This window comes from Camelus dromedarius, chromosome 19 (genome assembly GCF_036321535.1).
Source record: "Camelus dromedarius isolate mCamDro1 chromosome 19, mCamDro1.pat, whole genome shotgun sequence".
NCBI classification, from domain to species: domain Eukaryota; kingdom Metazoa; phylum Chordata; class Mammalia; order Artiodactyla; family Camelidae; genus Camelus; species Camelus dromedarius.
Window position 1 is genome coordinate 28,895,502 of NC_087454.1, and position 18,008 is coordinate 28,913,509.

The following is an 18,008-nucleotide window of genomic DNA, read 5'->3' on the forward strand; positions in this document are numbered from 1 at the left end:
CTGGAAGGAGTCATACAGAAAAGTAATGTGGTAGAAACTGTGGTTTCATTGGACTTCTAAAGGCCAAGACAGGTAGTAGGCAGGGGTGGGGAGAACACTAGTAAATAACCAATAGAGACAATGCCAACAGCACACCTCATTTTCCTGGGACTGGCAGCCCTGCCCCAGCATACTGGCAATGAGCCTGTGGAGGGGACAGCAGACAGGCGTGCAAAGGTCAGTGTTGGGTGAAAGCTATAGGACCTTTTTGCTGAATATAACCTTCCCTCAACTGTTTTATCAGCAACTGTACAGAAGGAAGTAAACAGCTCTTAGTTCCCAACACCAGGAGGAAGTTCCTCAACCACAGGCTACTTAGTGGCAAGTCAAACCAGTGATATTTAAAAAGTAGTTGAGCTTGAATGGTGGGGAGGCTATCACTTTAATACCCTGGAAGCAGAATGCCCATGGGATCTTGGACCACATTTATCATTAAATTTCTTTTGCAAGGATCACTACTGAAAATGTACTCCCTGCTTTTTGCAGTTGACTTTAAACTTGGGCCATATTTCTCTACCCATAAAATGTGGTAGTCAGGTACTCTGAAAAAACTAGGAATAAGGGACAGAGGTTTGGCCAGGTGGTCCTCATAGCTCCAAGACAGTTAAGACTATGTAAACCTCACTTCAGGCTATTTTGTATTGCTAAGAAAAGTGAGAGGACCAGACTGCATGTCTGTAAATTCTGTAGGTGCCATGCTTATCTCCAATCTCTTGACAGGATATAGTAGCAGCCTCCTTACCATTGTGACCATTAGCAAGTGTCTAACTCCTTAAGTACAGGGTGGTTACCTATCTTAGCTGAAAAGGCAGCAGTTTCACTTTCTATTCTGCTCAAAGAATGATGCAAAACAGGCCAGAATTCTTGGGTCACAGCACTGGAACACTGATCACATGTCAGGGAGAGGAAAGGAAGAAGGGTGAATGAGTTATCAGATTGGTTCTTTCCCCATTCAGGGCTCAGCAGTTTAAAGGTTTCACTCATCTCCAATCCTGGAGAGGAATCCAGCTCTGGAAGATAAGCCTGGGTCTTAAGCATAAGCACAGTGTGTTCAATAAAACATTTTTATTCTGTACAATATATATAATGTGTATTTAAATATATATATGTATATATATGCAGAGAAACCTCAACCAACAAATCCCTGAGTCCATGGGAACCCAGGACATTAACAAAGGAAAAGGAGGGAATCCATGCCCTAAAGAATAGGAAATATGGCAACATCTTTCCCTTTCCTCCAGGTTCCCTGCAACAGAGGGAAAGGGATGTTCACTGCAAACCACTAAAACAAGAGAGAACTAATGTGGAGGCAGGAAGGGAGGTGAGGGTGGCAGGATGGGGAGCTGTGGGTCAGGGCCCCAGACAGGTCTGGGAAAGTAAAACATACTGTTTGATCCAGCATTAAAACCAACAGATCACTGCAGAGGAGGGGACGAGACTGATTGACATGCAGCTGACCTTCGGTAAGCCAAGCCTTAGCTTGGCGGCCCCACACCTGGGCCAGCACGACAAATAGCACCTGTGGGGCCTTTGAGAGGAAAAACCAGGGACATGGCCCTTGAGTGAAGAAGGGAAGGGAGAGAAAGCTGAGGAGCAGACCTCATGTCTCAGCACAGGTTGGGAGCACTGCCATTCACTGTCCCTGTGCCATTTCTTCAGACCCTGGGCCACCAGACGGCCAGAGGCAGGTGTCTTTTGTCCACAGTCAGGTAGAGATGGGCAATTTACATGGCCTTGAGAAGAGGTATAGAAAAAGGAGTGCTTTCGAGGACCACCCCCAGTTGTTTTGACAATTTCTGACGTGCAGGGACCACACCGGTGAATCATGCCCAGTCCTGACAGTGGGGCTGAGGCGGCGTCAGCTCCCTCCATAGACAGGCCGTGGGGTTGCCGGGCTTGATGAGCCAACCAGGTGGACACACAGCTGCCGAGCATTGCCCTGAATTCTCCTGTCTTCTCCCTAAGACTGCCCCTCCTGGCCACACCAAGCTTGGCAACTCTCCAGAAAAGGTGGCAGGGAGCAAGTAGCAGAGAGCACCACTCTCTCCCTAGCCTATGAACACACAGAGCCGCCAATGGTGGGGCAGCATGGCCGGAAGTCACCTTATGTATTGTAGGGACAGCAATAGAGCTGTGCCTGCCTGGAGGGGTTCAGAAGCCCATGTTGGCCTGGGCCTCTCCTGCTGCAATGGCTTGCACATCAGTGACATGGCCGATGCCCTTGGTGACACCCTCCCGGAACAGCAGCTTGGCGCCCACCTTCAGGTACTCTGGGTGTTTCAGGAAGCGGAAACGTACCACTGCCTTCTCCCCCGTCCGCAGCTTGTCCTGCAGCAGACATGTGGTCACTGGGCCTGGACAGCACCTCCTGTCTCTACTGGCCTCAGCTATCCACCCTCAGGGGCCTATCAGGCTTCTACCCACCCAAGGTGGGGCTTTGTCCTCTGTGTGGGATCAGGGAGCTCTCTCTGAGTCTGGGGACAGGCCTCCCTCCTTTCTGGAAGCAGGAGAATTCTGACTTTCCCCAGGAAATGGGGGCATGGCTGGGTCCCTCTCACCTTGGCGTGGATCTTCTCCACCACTGCCGTCTGACGTACGTTGCCCACATGTACCGTCACCTGGAAACCTCGCCGGAAGGTGGTGGCGTGGAATAGCAGGACTATCTCGGCCTCGAACACTGAACAGATGGTGGGGTTCATCTCTGGGCTCACCATCACCATGCCCTGGGGAGGCACAGACCCCAGACCCAGGAAGGGCAGAGCCCTTTAGTCTCTCCTCCCCCACCACCCTCACACCCTTTACAGCTCCTGAACTTCTCCTCCTCTAGAACTTCAGACACAAAAACCTCAGAAGACAATATTTAAAAATCCTCCTCTTGGAGGGAACCCTTCCTTACTCAGCTTTCATGTCCTCTAACCCTTCTAACGCTTAGCATTTTTAGGGTCCTGGATATTCAGTTTGCACCACAGTGATTCCTATTCAGTGATCTGTGCTTTATCAATATTCTAAGCCTTTTTATACATGGACAGTCTGTGTAACCAGCTCCTTGGGTTAGAGACCATGTTTCCTTTGAGTGCCTCTGAAGCGCCTTAGACAGGTGCTTCTCATTCAAACAGCCAGTCTCCCAGGCGTTCTCACTGTATTCCCTCTCCCACCGACCCTCCCACCTCACCTTGCGAAGGAGTGCACGGTCAAAGTCTCCGAGGGCCAACGTAGCAGCTTGACCAGCTCGCAGCACACGACAGGCAGAGCGGTTGCGCTGGATGCTGCATACTCTCAGCTCCAGGAAGCAGCCATCATCCGTGGGGCCCACCACCAGCTGGTCCCCCTCACGGCAAATCCCACTGCAGCCCAGAGGGCAGGTGGCACAGCATCAGCCTATGCCCCTCTACCTACTTCCCTACCAGGACCTTCCCTTCTAAGATTAAGTCCCTCCAATGGGGGAAAGAGACCCTAAATTCTGACTTGGAGGCAGGGGAGATGATCGCCTTGCCCCAGTCCAGAGTTCAGACTGAAGGCTAATATCAAGAAAGGCCAGAAGTAATGGCTGGAAGATAGGTACCTGCTGGTTTGATGCTGAACCTTGATCCCTGAAAAAGCAATCATCCCTTGGGTTTCATCCTCAGCTTTGGAAAGTCTTAAGGGACCTCTCACTTCCCTAGCTGGAGATGAAGTCAGTTGAATATGCTAGTTTTCCTCCTGGGGCCCAAGGAGATTCCCAGTAAGCAGGGATACTATTTCTCCCCTGACAAGCCAACATATGAGCTTTCTCCAGCTCTTCTGATGGTGAAAGCCTAACCTACAACCAAGCACATCCTTTAGATGGGCTCTGTTCAACTCCAGGGTCTCCTCTGAAGACATCAAGAGTATGGGCAGGTGAGGGCTGAGTGGGGTGGATAACAAGAAAGGCAATTCACCTGGAAAGTGTCCCTCCAACAACTGTCCCCACCTCTGGTACTGTATAGATTTCATCCACCTGAAGCCAAAGAAGATTCTATCAACGGGCTGCCAAGCAGGGCTGGAAGGTCCAAAATCTTGAAACAGACTCAGGACTTGGAATTAGTCCCTCCCAGTCCCCCAGCTCACTGTCCATTCAGACAGTTACCTGGAACTCTGTCAGCTGCTGCATGAGTTCTTCCTGCTCTTTGCTGTTGGTGAGTGGTGGCAGGATATTCAGAAAGACTTTAAGCAGGTCCAGACTCTCTCCAGACACACTAGATAGTGTGAAGATGGGGGTGACACTGTAGAGGGAGGTATGGAATGGGCAGATAAGGAAAGGTCCAACAGGAAGCAGAGGCTGGAGCCCTGTACACGGAAAGGTGAGCATATCTTGGGTGTCAAGGGGCTCCTCTCTCCAATCTGCTAATGTTCTTAGGAGCTCTGGACCCCCTCTGTGAGCCAGCCACGAGTGTGGCATGTGAAGCTCATCCCAGAGCCAGGGAGACGGTGAAGGCCTGGCACAGCACTTTGCCTCCAGGGCCCCAGGCATTAGCAAAGCTCCAGGCTGGCTTGGGGAAAGGGTCCGGCCTTTGGCAAAGACTGCCTCCCACGATCCCAACCTGAAGAATGACAGAACTGAGCCAGAACTGGTCTAATCTTGAGGGGAACCCGGGCCCTGGGGCCCTGTGGATCAGGGCTCTGAAGTGAGAAAGGCTTACTTGGGGGACTGGGCAAACTGCTGGGCAGCAGTGACAGCATCGTCCTCGGAGGTGACCAGCATGGGGACCTTGTGGCAGCCAGGCTGCTTGAGGACCCGCTCTAGCTGGCGTACTGTCCTCTCCACTGTGGTCTTGGCACACAGGTCTACCTTGCTGACCACGATGAAGAAGGGCACCTTCAGGGCTAGTGCCAGCCCCAGATGTTCCCTTGTGGTGCCAGCTGCTCAGAGAAGGAAGGCAGGCAGCAAGAAAAGTAAGAACGCAGGAGCGAGGAGAGCGAGCAAGAGCAGGGTTCACTCCTCCCAGATGTGAGGAGGCCTGGGGCAGGGAGTCAGCACCCGCCTCCGGCCCCGTCTCCACCCCCATGCCTCATACCAATGCCAGTGTTCGCGCTGACGAGGAGCAGGGCACAGTCAGGGCAGTATGAGGTGAGGCCGAAGATGGTGGTGTGCAGGTACTTGTGGTGGCCTGCCAGGTCGATGAAGGTGATCATCTTGGAGCTGCTCTCACAGATCTCTTCTGCCGTCCGTGAGTCACTGTAATTCACCACCTGGCCCAGAGCCCAGGGCTCTCAGTGCCCCTTGCCAGCCTCCCCAACCCTTCAAGAGTTGCCAGGACCTAAACCAGTCCCTGGGTGGCCCTGCCTCTTAACCCTGAGCCCCACTTCGAATTTAGTTCAGTTGATTACCCACTTGGTTTCTAAGGAGGTCAGAGCTGGTTCAGCGCCCTCAGGGCCTTTGTCTACACTACTCCAGAAAGTTTCCACACTCTGCCCTCTAACTCTGTCCTTCACCACTACCATCCCATCCTCAGAGTCTGGCCCCACCGGGTCCCGCTGATTGCATGCACCTCTCCCTTGCTGTTAAAGCCCAGGATCTCGAAGCTGATGCTGGAGGTTCGTCCAGACTGAATCTCATGCAGGTGGCGGAAAAGGTTGAGCCGAGCCCGGCCCCGCCCATTGTCCAGCTCTCCCTGGGTCAGGACTCCAAGCAGAGTCGACTTCCCTGAGTCCACATTGCCCAAGACGGCCACACGGAGGTCCAGGAACTGCGAAGAATTGTCAGAGGTAAGGGGTCCAATTTCTCCCCTCCTCCACTGAAGGTTAGGTCAAGGGCAGTGGCACTCCCTGGGGACCAAACATTGAACTGGACACCCCCAGGATCCCAGGCCAGGGAAGAGCCTGCCACCACAGGGAGCATGGGTGTGAGAGGCAGGGTAGGGCATGTGCTTACCTGTTGGTTGTCAGGGACCTTCCGTACCAGCACCTCCGTGATCTTCCGGGGCGTGTCACTATCATAGTCCACTTCGCGCTCCCGGAGAACAGTGATGTCTGCCCCAACTCTGTCACGGCAAGGCCACAGCTGCCACATCTCACCTGTACTTCCCCTCCCTGCCCATCCTGACTCTGGGCCAATGGCCTTCCCATACCTCCCACAGAGCTTCCAACACTTCACTTCACTTCCTACCCCCTTCCAATCTATCCCACATCTACATCTCCCTTTAAACAAACAAACCTTAAGTCAAGGAGCAAAAAAGACAGAGTCCAATGCAGGGAATCCAAGAAAACTAACCCTACCCACTTTAGCTCTTTGTCAAGAAAAGGCAGCAGAAGAAAAGTCCCTCCGTGGCCCCTCAGGCCGTAGGTGACTGGGTATGTGTGAGTACTCCCCAGAGTTAGGGAAAGGAGAACCAAGGGAAAGGGGAAGCGTACTTCTCCGCCATCCGGTGCAGGGTCTTGAGAGAGGCCCGCATCTCCTCCTCGGCCAGCCCTACCAGCAGCCCATTGTCCTCTACCCCAATCTGGTAGACGGCCTCACCACGGCCTTCCTGGAGTCGCCACTTCATCTGTGTCACCAGGTGTTCAAAACGGTACTGGGATGGATTCACCAGCTTCAGCTTAGGGCAGGGGGGTATCATGAGAAGGTAAATCAGAGATGCTCCTTCTAAACCTGTGTGCTCTCCATCTGTCCTGCTGCAAGGACCAGAGCCTTCCCTTCTCTCTTAACCCCCTCATCCCTGACCTCCTCTAACAGTAAGTCCCTCTCCAACAGAATGAGATACAGAGCCCTTACCCTGAACCACATCCTTAAATTACTATAGATCATGAAGTTAGAAAGATCTTAAAGAAATCAACCCACGCCAGCAAGGACAACCTGCCCTCCCCAGCCTAAGACTTACTTTATATTCGATGTTTCCATCTTCAGCCTATAAAGAAAAAGGGGACAGTTACCACACACCATCCAGACCTAACCTCTGCTTCTCCCTGACTCCCACTGGGGTCTGGGCAGCTGACTTAAGAGAGCAGGAAACCTCAGCCTCACCTGCTAAGCAAATGCCACCTGTCAAAAGTCACTGGCAGACCAGCCCTCTACTCAACCCCAATGAAGGAAAAGCCTCTGAGAACACAGTCACCCATCTAAGCCAGGAACAAAAGCTTTTTTGATCACTGGAATCATGTTCTTCCTAGATGCAAGATCATTCCCCTTCCTTCTCCCTACAGCCTCAAACTGCTGTCCCCAAAAGTCTGTCTTCTCCATGTGCAGACTGCTGAGTCCATTCTTTGCCACTGGTCTGGGAGACACAATTTCCTTCCTGCCCACCCCTCTCAGCTGATGACATCAAGAGTAAGAGGTTGCAAGAGGTTCTGGACTAGGGCCAAAGGGTGAGCTCAGCACTGGTCACTACATGCCCCATGAGAGAAGGGTGTGTGAAAGAGAAACAGGGCTCCAGAGTTGGGGCTGAGATGAAGCGAAGAAACTCAGAAGATATAATGAAGGAGACAGGCTCCACAAACCAGACAACCCAACACAGAAGCATCCTGTTGCCTGAGCCTTCCCCTCTAGGGTGCAAAAGGATATGAGATTTGCCTGTTCTACCTGTCTTGCATTTCTGCACTCATCCTCCCTGGCCATTTTATTTTTCCTCTCCCCTTCCTATCATCATCCCATCCCTTCAAGGCCCTTTGACTCCTAGCTCTTACAGGTCTTCACCCATAATCTCCACCTCATGGAGTATAAGGGAGCTCTTTTCCCACCAATAAAGACCTTCCTTTTTATCATTTTGCTGGAGATGAGAATTAGGATGTGTAGCTTCAGAAAAGTAGTATAAGGATGATGGTCTAGGCTAATGGTTCTCAAAGTGTGGTCCCAGGACCGGCAGCATTACCATCACCTGGGAACTTGTAAGAAACGCAGATGAGCCACCTCCGACTCACTAAATCAGAAATTCTAGGGGCAGCAATCCAGGTGATTCTGATACATGCTAAAGTTTGATAACCACTGGATAAGGCTCTTCTCCATAGTCCTCCTTTTCTAAAAGGGACAATGTAGCAGTTATTGTCTGTCTTAGGGACAGAGGGAGCAGGTAGGTGGAGGGTGTCCCACAGGACAGGGTGTGTGTGTGTGTGTGTGTGTGTGTGTGTGTGTGTGTGTACTCTCAGGGATAGGGAAGGAACACATCACTCTTTTCCCGGCCGTTTAGAAAACTCTAACTCCAGGACGCAGTCTCCCTTCTCCTGCTGCAGCACAGGGAGGGGGGCCGAGGCATCTTACTCTGTTCTTCCCAAGGGGATGAGGGTGGGACCCCTTCCCCCACTTCTCCCGGAGTTTCCTACATATGAGTGGGGAAATCCCCCCTCCCCACTCTTCCTCCCTGGCGTCCTGACAGCGGAGGGGAAGCCCTGTCTGTCTCTCCTCCCTGGGGTCACAGTACCGGAAAGAAGGGTTCTCCTCCCCCCTCCCCCCGGGGGTCTTTGCACCGGAAGGGGGTACTAATCCTTTCTGTCCCGCCTTCTCGGAGTCCTGGGACCGGAAGGAGTGGTTTCCTCTCACCCCGCTACTTCTCAGGTGCTCACCTCGGGGGGCAGGTACGGGGGGTTGTTGGCTTTGCCCCCTCTGTTCCTTCCGTTCTTCTTCTTCCCCTTCGGGCCCCCACAGCTGCTGCTGCCGCCGGCGCCCCTAGCCTTGAGGGTTCCGCCCACGGTCGGGCCCCCTCCGGGCCGGCAGCAGCCGCCGAACAGCTCCGATACTCGCGAGTCCATCCGCCGCTGCCGCCAGCCCCCCGCCCGGCCCCTCCCCCCCCGCCACCACTGCCACCACTGCCACCACCACCACCGCCGCCGCCGCCGCCGCCGCCGCCGCCGCCGCCGCCCCCACTCCACTGCCGCGTCCGGCCAGCCAGAGGAGAGCGGGGTGGAGCCCTGCTCAGGCCACGCCCCCACCCTGCCCAAGCCTCCGGGTCGCGTCAGAAACAGTCGCGGAGCATCACGGGATATAGAGTCCTTGAGCCTGGTAGCTCCCCGGAAAGTTTGCCACCGACCTACAACTCCCAGGAGGCATCGCGGTGCAGGTGGCTTCGGGGCGTAGGCCAGGAGCGCGCGTTTGCGCGCAAAGACCTAAGGGAGCTGTAGTCTGGTTCCCAGTCTCCGAGCGCTGAGCGGGTCTTTTCCCGGGGCCTGGGGGTGGGGCAGTCACCCAAGGGGAGGGGTTTACAACATAATCAAGCTTTGTGGGTGTTTCTGTGTTTGGCCCCCTAGCGTGATCCCAGACAAGAGGTTTTGGACCTGGAGAGCTGAATAGTTCAGGGCGGCTGGTCCCTCTAGCCTACTGGTTCCACCCCTGGCTCAGTTTCTCCCTCCACGACCTCGCGTGCCGTCGGGGTGAGTCAGGACGACTGCCAGGGCAGAGGCGGATGGCGGTTAGCCTAATTACGGCTCTTATTGTTGCAATGATTATGCCATCTCTACACTGTAGTCACTGCTTTATTACCAGGCTGGCACCCTCCAGGGGCTTTTTTTAGCAGCCCGAGACACCGAGGTGGCCCCGACACGAGACCCGAACCGGTAAACCAGCCTTGCTGCCTAAGGGTGCAAGGATGCCCGCAGCGAGTATTACCCCTCCCTTTTGTTTTGAAGCAGAACCAATCCTCGACACTCGAGTCTGGTTTTAAAACTGTAGTCAAGATGTAGGAGGGGCCTGGCCCCTAGTTGGGGCGGGGCTGGAGCTTGGGTTACGTCAACCACTGCGAGGGCGGGAGCGGTTGCCTGGAATAGAAACTTGGCCAAGAGCCCAGGAGATTGCTGACGTTTGACTTTCTTGCCAAGCTGTCATCTATCTTGCTCTTTAGGGCTCTTGCAGTCAACAAAGAGTAAACACAGTTCAGTGACACAAACCAGTGTACTAGACACTAGAAAAGCAGAGTGGAGAAGCAGTTAGTGTTGCTGGGCTGGGAGTCAGGACGCCAGAGTTTAATTCCCAGACCCCTGGCTGTCTCGTGACTCACCACACATCCATTGTATGTCCACTTCCCCTCTCTTCAAAAACACCGAGTTGCTCATACACAGCCCAGAAATAAAACAGCCCTTCCCTCCAGACCTCGGTTTTCCTTGAAAAACTAGACGCAGCAATAGTGGCTTACCTCTGGTGGTTCTTTCAGGGGTGCAGACCTGGTGGAGTCCATGGCTTCCCCCCAGGACTTAAAGGAGGAAAGCAGGTTACTGATCCTGTAGTTGCTGTCCACATGCCATTACTCCGCGAAGCAGTGAGAGCAGAAGAACCAAAAATCCACGAAAAGGCCTAGCAGACCCAGCCAATTATGTGGTCTTCAGTGGTTGAAAACACGTGTTTTCTCCTCAACCCTGTTCAGCTAAAGGAAGGTTTTGCTGCAAAGGTCGATGGTAGCCAGGTGCACAACCCTACCAGGGAAACTGCTACTTAGAGGCTGAGACAGAAGAACTCATGGAGAGATCTCAAGAAAGATGGAAATTGGAAGCAGGAGCTAAGACTATTCCCCCAACATTCTGACCACCACCAGCTCTGGGCTCTCTTGATAACCAGGGCCTGCTGCACTCGCCTGATAACACTTGTCCTCTCCTCATTACGGATCTTTCAACCACCCCAACACAAACAATTTCACTTCATTCTTCTCAATTCCCTCGTCTCCTAAGTGGAGAACATCTTTTAAGAGATGGGAAAGGATAACCCATTCTGACAGCCATTCTTAAACAACCTGGCTTACCACAGACAGGAGTGAAGGCTTACAGATGAATAGGCTGAACAGGGATGTCTGCCCAGAAGGAGATCAGGGTCCTGGGAGATGGAAGGTGGTATATGTGTTTAGTTTCCTGGAGGGTTTGCTTTGAGGTGCTTATGAGGTGGTTGCCTGTGGGGTAAATAATGGGTGTATACACACAGACTATTTTTCCTGGTATGTAATTAGTCATTCACTCCTTATGCATAGTACCTTTACATATGTTTTAAACTCAGACTTAGCAATATTTCCCTTTATACTTTCTTGGTTTTGTGTTGTGTTTAGGTTTCTAAATTATGAATTATTCTCTGGTATTTTCTTCTAGTAGTTTTGAGGTTTATTTTTATGTTTAGGTGTTTGATTGATTTGGAATGTATCTTTATGTAGGATGTATGATAGGAATTAATTCAATTAATTGGATTTTTCCCTTCTAAATGGATAGGGAATGGTCTCAAGTTATTTGCTTTGTAGTCACCCTTATTATATATTAGGATCTACATGTACATGGATCTGTTTCTGGACTCTTTTCTGTTTTATTATTTGCTTATTCCTGAGCCAATACCACAGTATTTTAATGACTGTACTTTTATGGTATGTTTTGATCCCTGGTCCTTACTTCCTGAAACACACCTTTTTCTTGGCCTCCATCACCTGATACTTATCTATTTTTCTTTATACTTCTCTGCCTACTCCTCAGTCTTCCCTACAGGTTCTCTCTCTCTGCTCATCCCCTGAACATTAGTGTATTCAGGCTCCTAGCTCATCTTCATTTCACACACCTTCCTTGGGTGATCTTATTTACTCCCATGCTGGTGACTCTCAAATACATATCTCTATTCCTAATGATGTTCCTAAATCTCTTCACTGTCCAATGGAACAGCAAAGTCAAACTATTTAAAATACAACTCATCTTTTCTCCTTACCCATACCCCAATAAGACCAGTCCTACTCTAGTCTTTCTTCCTTCATTGAATGACACAACTGGCCATAGGGTTGCTGAAGTAAAAAAAAACCTGCTTGTCTTCTTGACAGTCTCTCTATCCCTCCTCCTCTTCCTGGGCTCAACCACCAAGCTCACAGGACCTCCTAAATATTTTCAGTTCTCTCCACCCCATTGTTACTACCCTAGTTTAGGCCTCTTTCACCGTGCACTTGGGTAATTGCAGTTACTAGCTCTAGTTGGTATCCCTGCCTCCTCCTTTATCCTCTCTGTAATCGAATCTCTACACTGTAGCCAGTGTAGAGATTAAATTTATAAGGTGTAAATTTAATCTTGTCACTCCCCTACTTAAACCTTTCAGAGGTTCCCCCAACCCCCTACAGGATCAAGTTCAAACTCTTTAACGTGGCCCTGCCATGATCTTGCTCCTGTTTGTCCATCACAGCCTTAATTCTTCATAACGTGAACTTTTTTTATTCCTTGAATAGCGGATGCTCTTGTATCTCAAGGTCTTGTTAAAAAATAAAATTCATCCGAGTAAACTTGAAGATCTAGTTGACTTTATTCAATGATTCATGAATCAGGCAGCATCCCATCTAGTAAATAGAAAAGCACTCTGAGAGGCTCTTCAAAATGGAAGAATTTTATAGAAACGGGGGCAGAGCAATAAGATTATTAGCAAAAGGAAGGAAAGGATTGCTCACCATACATTAGGGGGAAGGGGGTAGGGTCTTATCTTGGAAATTACCTCACTAGCGCTGACTAGGAAAATCCATACTGGTTAGTTTAAAATTCCACTCCAGGAATTCAGGAGAAGTTGAAACTGCTATTAGGTTACGGAAAGAGTTTTGGTGAGATTTAGCAAAAGTGACTCCATTTTGGGCTTGTTTCTTTTTTAACAGTCTCTAGTGGTCTCCAGGACCACTAGGCCCTCCTCTTTACCTTTACTCATCCTTAAGGTCACAGTTTCCTCTGGGACCACCTCTCGCTCTCTAGGTTAGGCGCTCCTGTTCTTTGGGTCCACAACCCACGTACACGTCACTGTATAATTCATCACACTGCATTGTTTCCATAGGCACTGAACCCTCTGAGGACAGCGCCTGCCTCTGGCTTGCTCGCCGCAGAACCTCCAGCACTTAGGACAAGGTCTGACACGAAGTAGGTGCAGGAGAGAACGCGCGGGCTTGCGGGTGTCCTTTGGAAGGCCGCGCTAAGTGGCTGAGAACCTGTGGTTTCCCTGTGGGGAAAGGGCTCGACGGACCTGCCTCAGCCTCCGCCACACAGACGCCGCCCGCGGCCCCCGCCACCTTCCGGCCCAGCGGAACCGGAAGTGGAGGTGCAGGGTTCCCATGAGGCAGCGCGGGTGCGTATTCAAACTGCACCGAGAGGAGGGGGGAAGTCGTGATGGCGTCGCTGGAGCCGGAAGTAAAGCAGTCGGCTGCAGTCCGTGGTAAGGAGTGAAGTCCAGAGCCGGAGGAGCCTTGGGGACCTGTTTTCACCCTGCCGCCGCTCCCTCCAGTCGTTTAGCTCTTGGCCGTTTCTCTGGCTCGTCTGTCTTCATTTCCCGGCGTCCCTCCCATTTCTGACTAGGCCCCGGTGACTCCATCGCCCCCACAGCACTGGATCCCATTGGTTCACCCCCAGTCTGCCTTCTCGGCGAGTTCTGGACCCTGCTTGACTACACTCTCTCAACTCATTTTCCCAGATCAGGGCCTCTACTTTCTGAGCAGAGACTCAGTCACTGCCTCTGAAATCCTCCACCCGTCCCCCCCCACCAAATCCCGTCGTCACTTAAATCACCTTAGGCGACTGGGATCCAGAACCTTCCCGCCAGCGCCCACATAGGAATTTGCGGAGGGAATGTGCATGTGCCGGGGTGTCACCTCTGCAGTGGTGGCTGATGTCGCCACAAGGGAATGAGAAGACTGCCTTTGGCCTTTAAATTGTTCATTTTTCTCTCTTGTCCCTCTGTGCACCTACCAGATTTAGAGTGGTGTGAGAAGTCGGAGGAAACTCACGACCCCCAGATAGAACTGCTTGAGACTATCTCCACCCAAGAGCCTTCCAACCCTTCGGAGCCCCGTCGCCCCAGAGACTGCATGGTGCCTGTGGTGTTTCCCGGGCCTGTGAGCCAGGAAGGCTGCTGTCGGTTTACTTGTGAACTTCTAAAGCATATCATGTACCAACGCCAGCAACTCCCTCTGCCCTACGAACAGCTTAAGCACTTCTACCGAAAACCTTCTCCCCAGGTAGGTACAGGCTTTGAGAGAAAGTTGTTGGGGAGACTTTAGATGGTAGGCAGGCAAAAAGGGGTCTAAAGAATCTTCAGGGCCTGTGTGCGTAAGCAGCTGTAAGGGAGATTTCAGCCCCATGGCTTCGGCCACTTTCTCCCCACTCTAGTCTTTATAATCCTTCCCACTTGTAATCTTGTTTTCTTTTTCTGAAACTCCTATTGTGTGTTGCGTTAGGACTTCATGAACTGATACTTTAATTTTAGTGTGTTTTCTCTCCAAATCCTCATCTCTTTGTTTTTATGTTATACTTTCTGTGGGACTTCCTTGAATTTATATTCCAATACTTACGTCAATTTTTTCTTTTCGGTAGACATAGTCTTAAGAGCTTTTCCTTAATTTTTAAATTTTTTTTTTTAAATTGCATTCTGTTGTTTCTTGTCTCTATGAATTTTGTGGGTTTTAATTACTGTATTTTTGAAGCTTTCCTGTGTTCCTTTCAGTGTCTCAGTTTTCTTCCAAATTCCTTTTCCTATTTATTTGTTTTGGTCTCTCACTTTCATATTAGAAGCTTTTATTTGGTGTCTGGTGAATATTTAATACTAAGTGGTTCAGAGTTCTGTGTGCATGGCCAGGCCTGTGAGCTAGCCAATTGACTTTAAGGATATTGGCTGGGAACACAGTGGTAGTGATAACAGGAAAAAGGATTATTTGATCTAATAAAAGTGATTCTGGAATTTGTCTTCCAGTTAAGCATGGCAGATTGAACACAAGCTTATTTGTGCTCCCATCTGAAATACTAGTAAATGAGAGAAAAAGGAAGGAAAAAGAGAGAGAGAGAGAGAGAGAACTTCCAAAACATTCTCTCTGGGTGGAGGAAATTGGCAGGTGATTGAAGGGTCCTCATGCAGGTCTTCGTTCAGTCTCCATGTGCCCATATGTTCACTCTTCTGCGGGGCTTAAGTTGACAATTCCTGGGCCTTTCAGCTTCTGCAGTGTGAATCAGATTGCTTCTCAGGGGAGTCCCCTCTGTCAGCACTTGGTATTCAGCTCTCTTGAACTCTTCCATCTGCTTTCTATCTTCTGAAAATTTATTGTTGCCTTTGACCACTGTTGTCTATTTTCCGGTTCTTTTTGCCCTTAGGAGTCCTCTTTCTCTCTCCTTCCTCCCTCCCTCCCTTCAATTTGCCATGTTTAACTGGAAGATGAACTCCAGATTCACCTTTATTAGACCAAATAATCCTCATTCCTCTTATCACCCTCAGCACAGCAAAAATTTACCTCCTGCTGTGCCACCATAAAATACTCCTTGAGTATTTGAGTTGCTTATTTCTGGATGCCCTCCTGCTTCTTTGCTGTTCTAAGTGTGGGAGAATTTTGTTTTGTACAGAGAATATGTTTTCCTTTTTGATATACTACCCACTGATAAAACCCAGCATCTTGGCTGTGGTGGTTCACTGAACTGGAAGTCCCATAAGTCTGCTCCATCCCAGCAGGGCTCTTCAAAGGTCATTAGCTTTCCCCTACCTTGCAGAACTTCTCTGTCACCATTCTTTGTCCTCACAGGCAGAGGACATGGTAAAAAAGAAACCCCGAGCCACTGCTGAGGCAAGCAGCAGGAAATGCCAACAAACCCTGGCAGAACTGGAGAGTGTCCTCAGCCACCTGGAGGGTCTCTTTGCCCGGACACTAGTGCCACGAGTGCTGATCCTCCTGGGGGGCAGTGCCCTTAGTCCTAAGGAGTTCTACGAACTTGACTTGTCCCGCCTGGCCCCCCACAGCATGGATCCGAGTGTGAGCACAGCAGCTTGTTTGCGCCGCCTCTTCAGAGCCATTTTCATGGCTGATGCCTTCAGTGAGCTGCAGGTTCCTCCACTCATGGGCACCATTGTCATGGCACAGGGTCACCGCGACTGTGGAGAAGATTGGTTTCGACCCAAGCTCAACTATAGAGTGCCCAGCCGGGGCCACAAACTGACTGTGACCCTGTCCTGTGGCCGACCTGCCATCCCAAGCATGGCCTGGGAAGATTACATATGGTTCCAGGCACCAGTGACACTGAAAGGCTTCCACGAGTGAATGGGAATGCTTCCTAATTGTGAACACAATGGCTAAATTATTTGTCCCCCATGGCTCCGTTACCCATCTCTTGCTCAGAGCTAGTTACTTCCTGCCGAGAGGAAGATTCTATCCTTCTGGCTGCCTGCTTCCCTTCCTCAGACTTCCCAATGGGCTGCTGGTATGCCTGGGGCTTTAATAACCATCATTGAACAAGCATCTCTTTGAATCACAGGTAGATTTTCCTAGAGGGTGCTAGGTCAGGTATTTCTGTTTGGGGTTAGAAAGCAAACATGGCCCGTAGACAGATACCCCTGTGGAGGTGGCCCTTTTCTACTTTTTGCTATGGTCTTTCAGAATTTTTATCAGAGGCATAATGTGGCTGTGACTTAAATTTAAATATAAAATGAATGGATTCATATTACATTTTCCTGGAACTTTAAAGAGACTTTCCAGGCTTGAGGCTAGAATATTTTGTCTTTCTCTTTGGCCTCTTATGCTTCAGGGCTTCCAGGATTTTTAAATTAATAGTTCTTTCTCTTCATCAGCCCTAGGCCAGTCTGGAAAGTTAACTGACTTGGCCAAGGTCTATAACAGTTTATATCAGAGTTGGGACTAGAGTCTTCATCAGCTGACTCCTAGCCTGAGGCATACTCGTTCCTTGCCACATACTGGTTTTTGTGACCAGTGTGTGACCAGTAGAGAATGTGTGCCGAAGGCGACACAGGGAAGGTTACACAGGGAAAGGGGGCTGAGAAACTGGGCTGAGTCGAGAAGGCTAAGAGGGTCTTTGCAAAGCTTGATTGAACCATAGGCTGAGGCACCAGGATTGCCCTGTAAGGAGCACCTTCCTGAGGCCAAATGTCCCATCTGGAATTCTGCCCACCTGTCTTTGTAGCAGTTGTGTGAATCCTCACCCTGCTGGTGTTGGAGATAGGAGTGTGTATGTGTGTGTGTGTGCGTACATGGGAACAGTATAAATATATACTATTTTTTATGTTTTAAGAAGAGTGTGTTTTTATGTTTTAAGAAATCATAAAAAGTAGTTTATATTTTATAGTATGTTTTAAGCACTTTACATACATTATCTAATCTGATAACCTTGCAAAGTTCATGACTCCTCGTTTTATAGATGAGGCTTTGGGAGATTGGATAACTTGCATAAGTATAGAAACCTGGATTCAAACCCAGTCCAGCTGGTTCCAGAGGCTGAGCGCTTTACACTGTACTGTACCTTCTGTGTGACTTTATTCTGAAATAACGGAACAAGGTTTGCACTGCTGAAGGTGGTAACATTGGAAAGCTGCAGGACTTCCCTCTCTGGCTTCAGGTTGTGTTTCCTGACATGGAATCTGCCGTTTATTGGTGCTGAGTAAATATGGATCAATGAAAACAAACAGTATGAGTTATTTTCTGTGCTGTGACCACTTGAAGCATATTGTGCCAGTTGGAATTTCTGCTTTTTTTCTGTCTAATATTACCTTAAAGAAGAGGAATGGGGCAGTATCTCCCACTAAGGAACAGGCTGAGGGGTCTGACTAAAGGGAGGGAGTTCTGAACAAGGGAGTTATAAATTGCTTTGAGATGGAAGACACATTAAGCCAATCCAGCTCCCTCAATTACTAATTTTAAAAGCCTTCATGAACAGTGTCTAGACAATCAAAACAAAGTAATTATCCAGGTAATTGAGACACTTCTCTATCACCTTGTCATTGGGGCCCAGGTCAGTCTGATTTCATGATTCCTGTCCAAAGGAATCCAGAAATTAAAAGATAGTTAACAATTTTAACAATAAATCTCATCTCCTTCCCTGATAACAAGCCTGCTGAGGCACCTGCTTATCTTTCTGACCTTGGCTGGGCACTGGAGAGGTAGATATGAAGAAATAGTCCCTAGCCCAGGGACTGAAGAGTCCAGTTGCAGTGGGGTTCTGGCATTTCAAGTTTTGCTACCATTTGAGCTTAAAATCAAGTTGTGGGGCCAGCAGTAGGTACATGTAGGTGGTAGGGGAAGTGTAGTTGTTAATGTTGTAAGTGAAAATGTTGATGGTAAAGT

At 49.9% G+C, this 18,008-nt stretch overlaps 2 protein-coding genes across 2 annotated transcripts; one reads left to right on the forward strand and one right to left on the reverse strand.

Moving 5' to 3' along the window:
• Positions 1-1,089: 1,089 nt before the first annotated feature.
• GTPBP2 (GTP binding protein 2) lies at positions 1,090-8,760 on the reverse strand. Its single transcript, XM_010979527.3, has 12 exons — positions 8,551-8,760; positions 6,876-6,902; positions 6,409-6,593; positions 5,930-6,038; positions 5,547-5,744; positions 5,073-5,247; positions 4,698-4,917; positions 4,145-4,280; positions 3,957-4,015; positions 3,212-3,383; positions 2,598-2,762; positions 1,090-2,367 (listed from the first exon to the last, which is right to left on the reverse strand). The coding sequence occupies exons 1-12, from the start codon at positions 8,734-8,736 to the stop codon at positions 2,191-2,193; spliced, it is 1,809 nt and encodes a 602-aa protein (XP_010977829.1). The 5' UTR covers positions 8,737-8,760; the 3' UTR covers positions 1,090-2,190.
• Positions 8,761-12,987: 4,227 nt separating this feature from the next.
• On the forward strand, positions 12,988-17,350 carry MAD2L1BP (MAD2L1 binding protein). The gene is made up of 3 exons (XM_010979528.3): positions 12,988-13,114; positions 13,648-13,913; positions 15,462-17,350. Exons 1-3 carry the CDS (start codon positions 13,069-13,071, stop codon positions 15,972-15,974), a joined length of 825 nt encoding a protein of 274 aa, XP_010977830.1. The 5' UTR covers positions 12,988-13,068; the 3' UTR covers positions 15,975-17,350.
• The last annotated feature ends 658 nt before the right edge of the window (positions 17,351-18,008 follow it).

Bases quoted from the DNA above. Each gene is read 5' to 3' on its own strand.
- GTPBP2 (XM_010979527.3), bottom strand. From the start codon at position 8,736: ATGGACTCGCGAGTATCGGAGCTGTTCGGCGGCTGCTGCCGGCCCGGA. The intron at 4,016-4,144 runs GTAACTGTCTGA...CTTTGGCTTCAG, and splicing joins AGCAGCTGACAGAGTTCCAG to GTGGATGAAATCTATACAGT. The intron at 2,368-2,597 runs GTGAGAGGGACC...TGTCTGCTGCAG, and splicing joins TGGAGAAGATCCACGCCAAG to GACAAGCTGCGGACGGGGGA.
- MAD2L1BP (XM_010979528.3), top strand. From the start codon at position 13,069: ATGGCGTCGCTGGAGCCGGAAGTAAAGCAGTCGGCTGCAGTCCGTG. The intron at 13,115-13,647 runs GTAAGGAGTGAA...TGCACCTACCAG, and splicing joins GCAGTCGGCTGCAGTCCGTG to ATTTAGAGTGGTGTGAGAAG. The intron at 13,914-15,461 runs GTAGGTACAGGC...TTGTCCTCACAG, and splicing joins ACCGAAAACCTTCTCCCCAG to GCAGAGGACATGGTAAAAAA.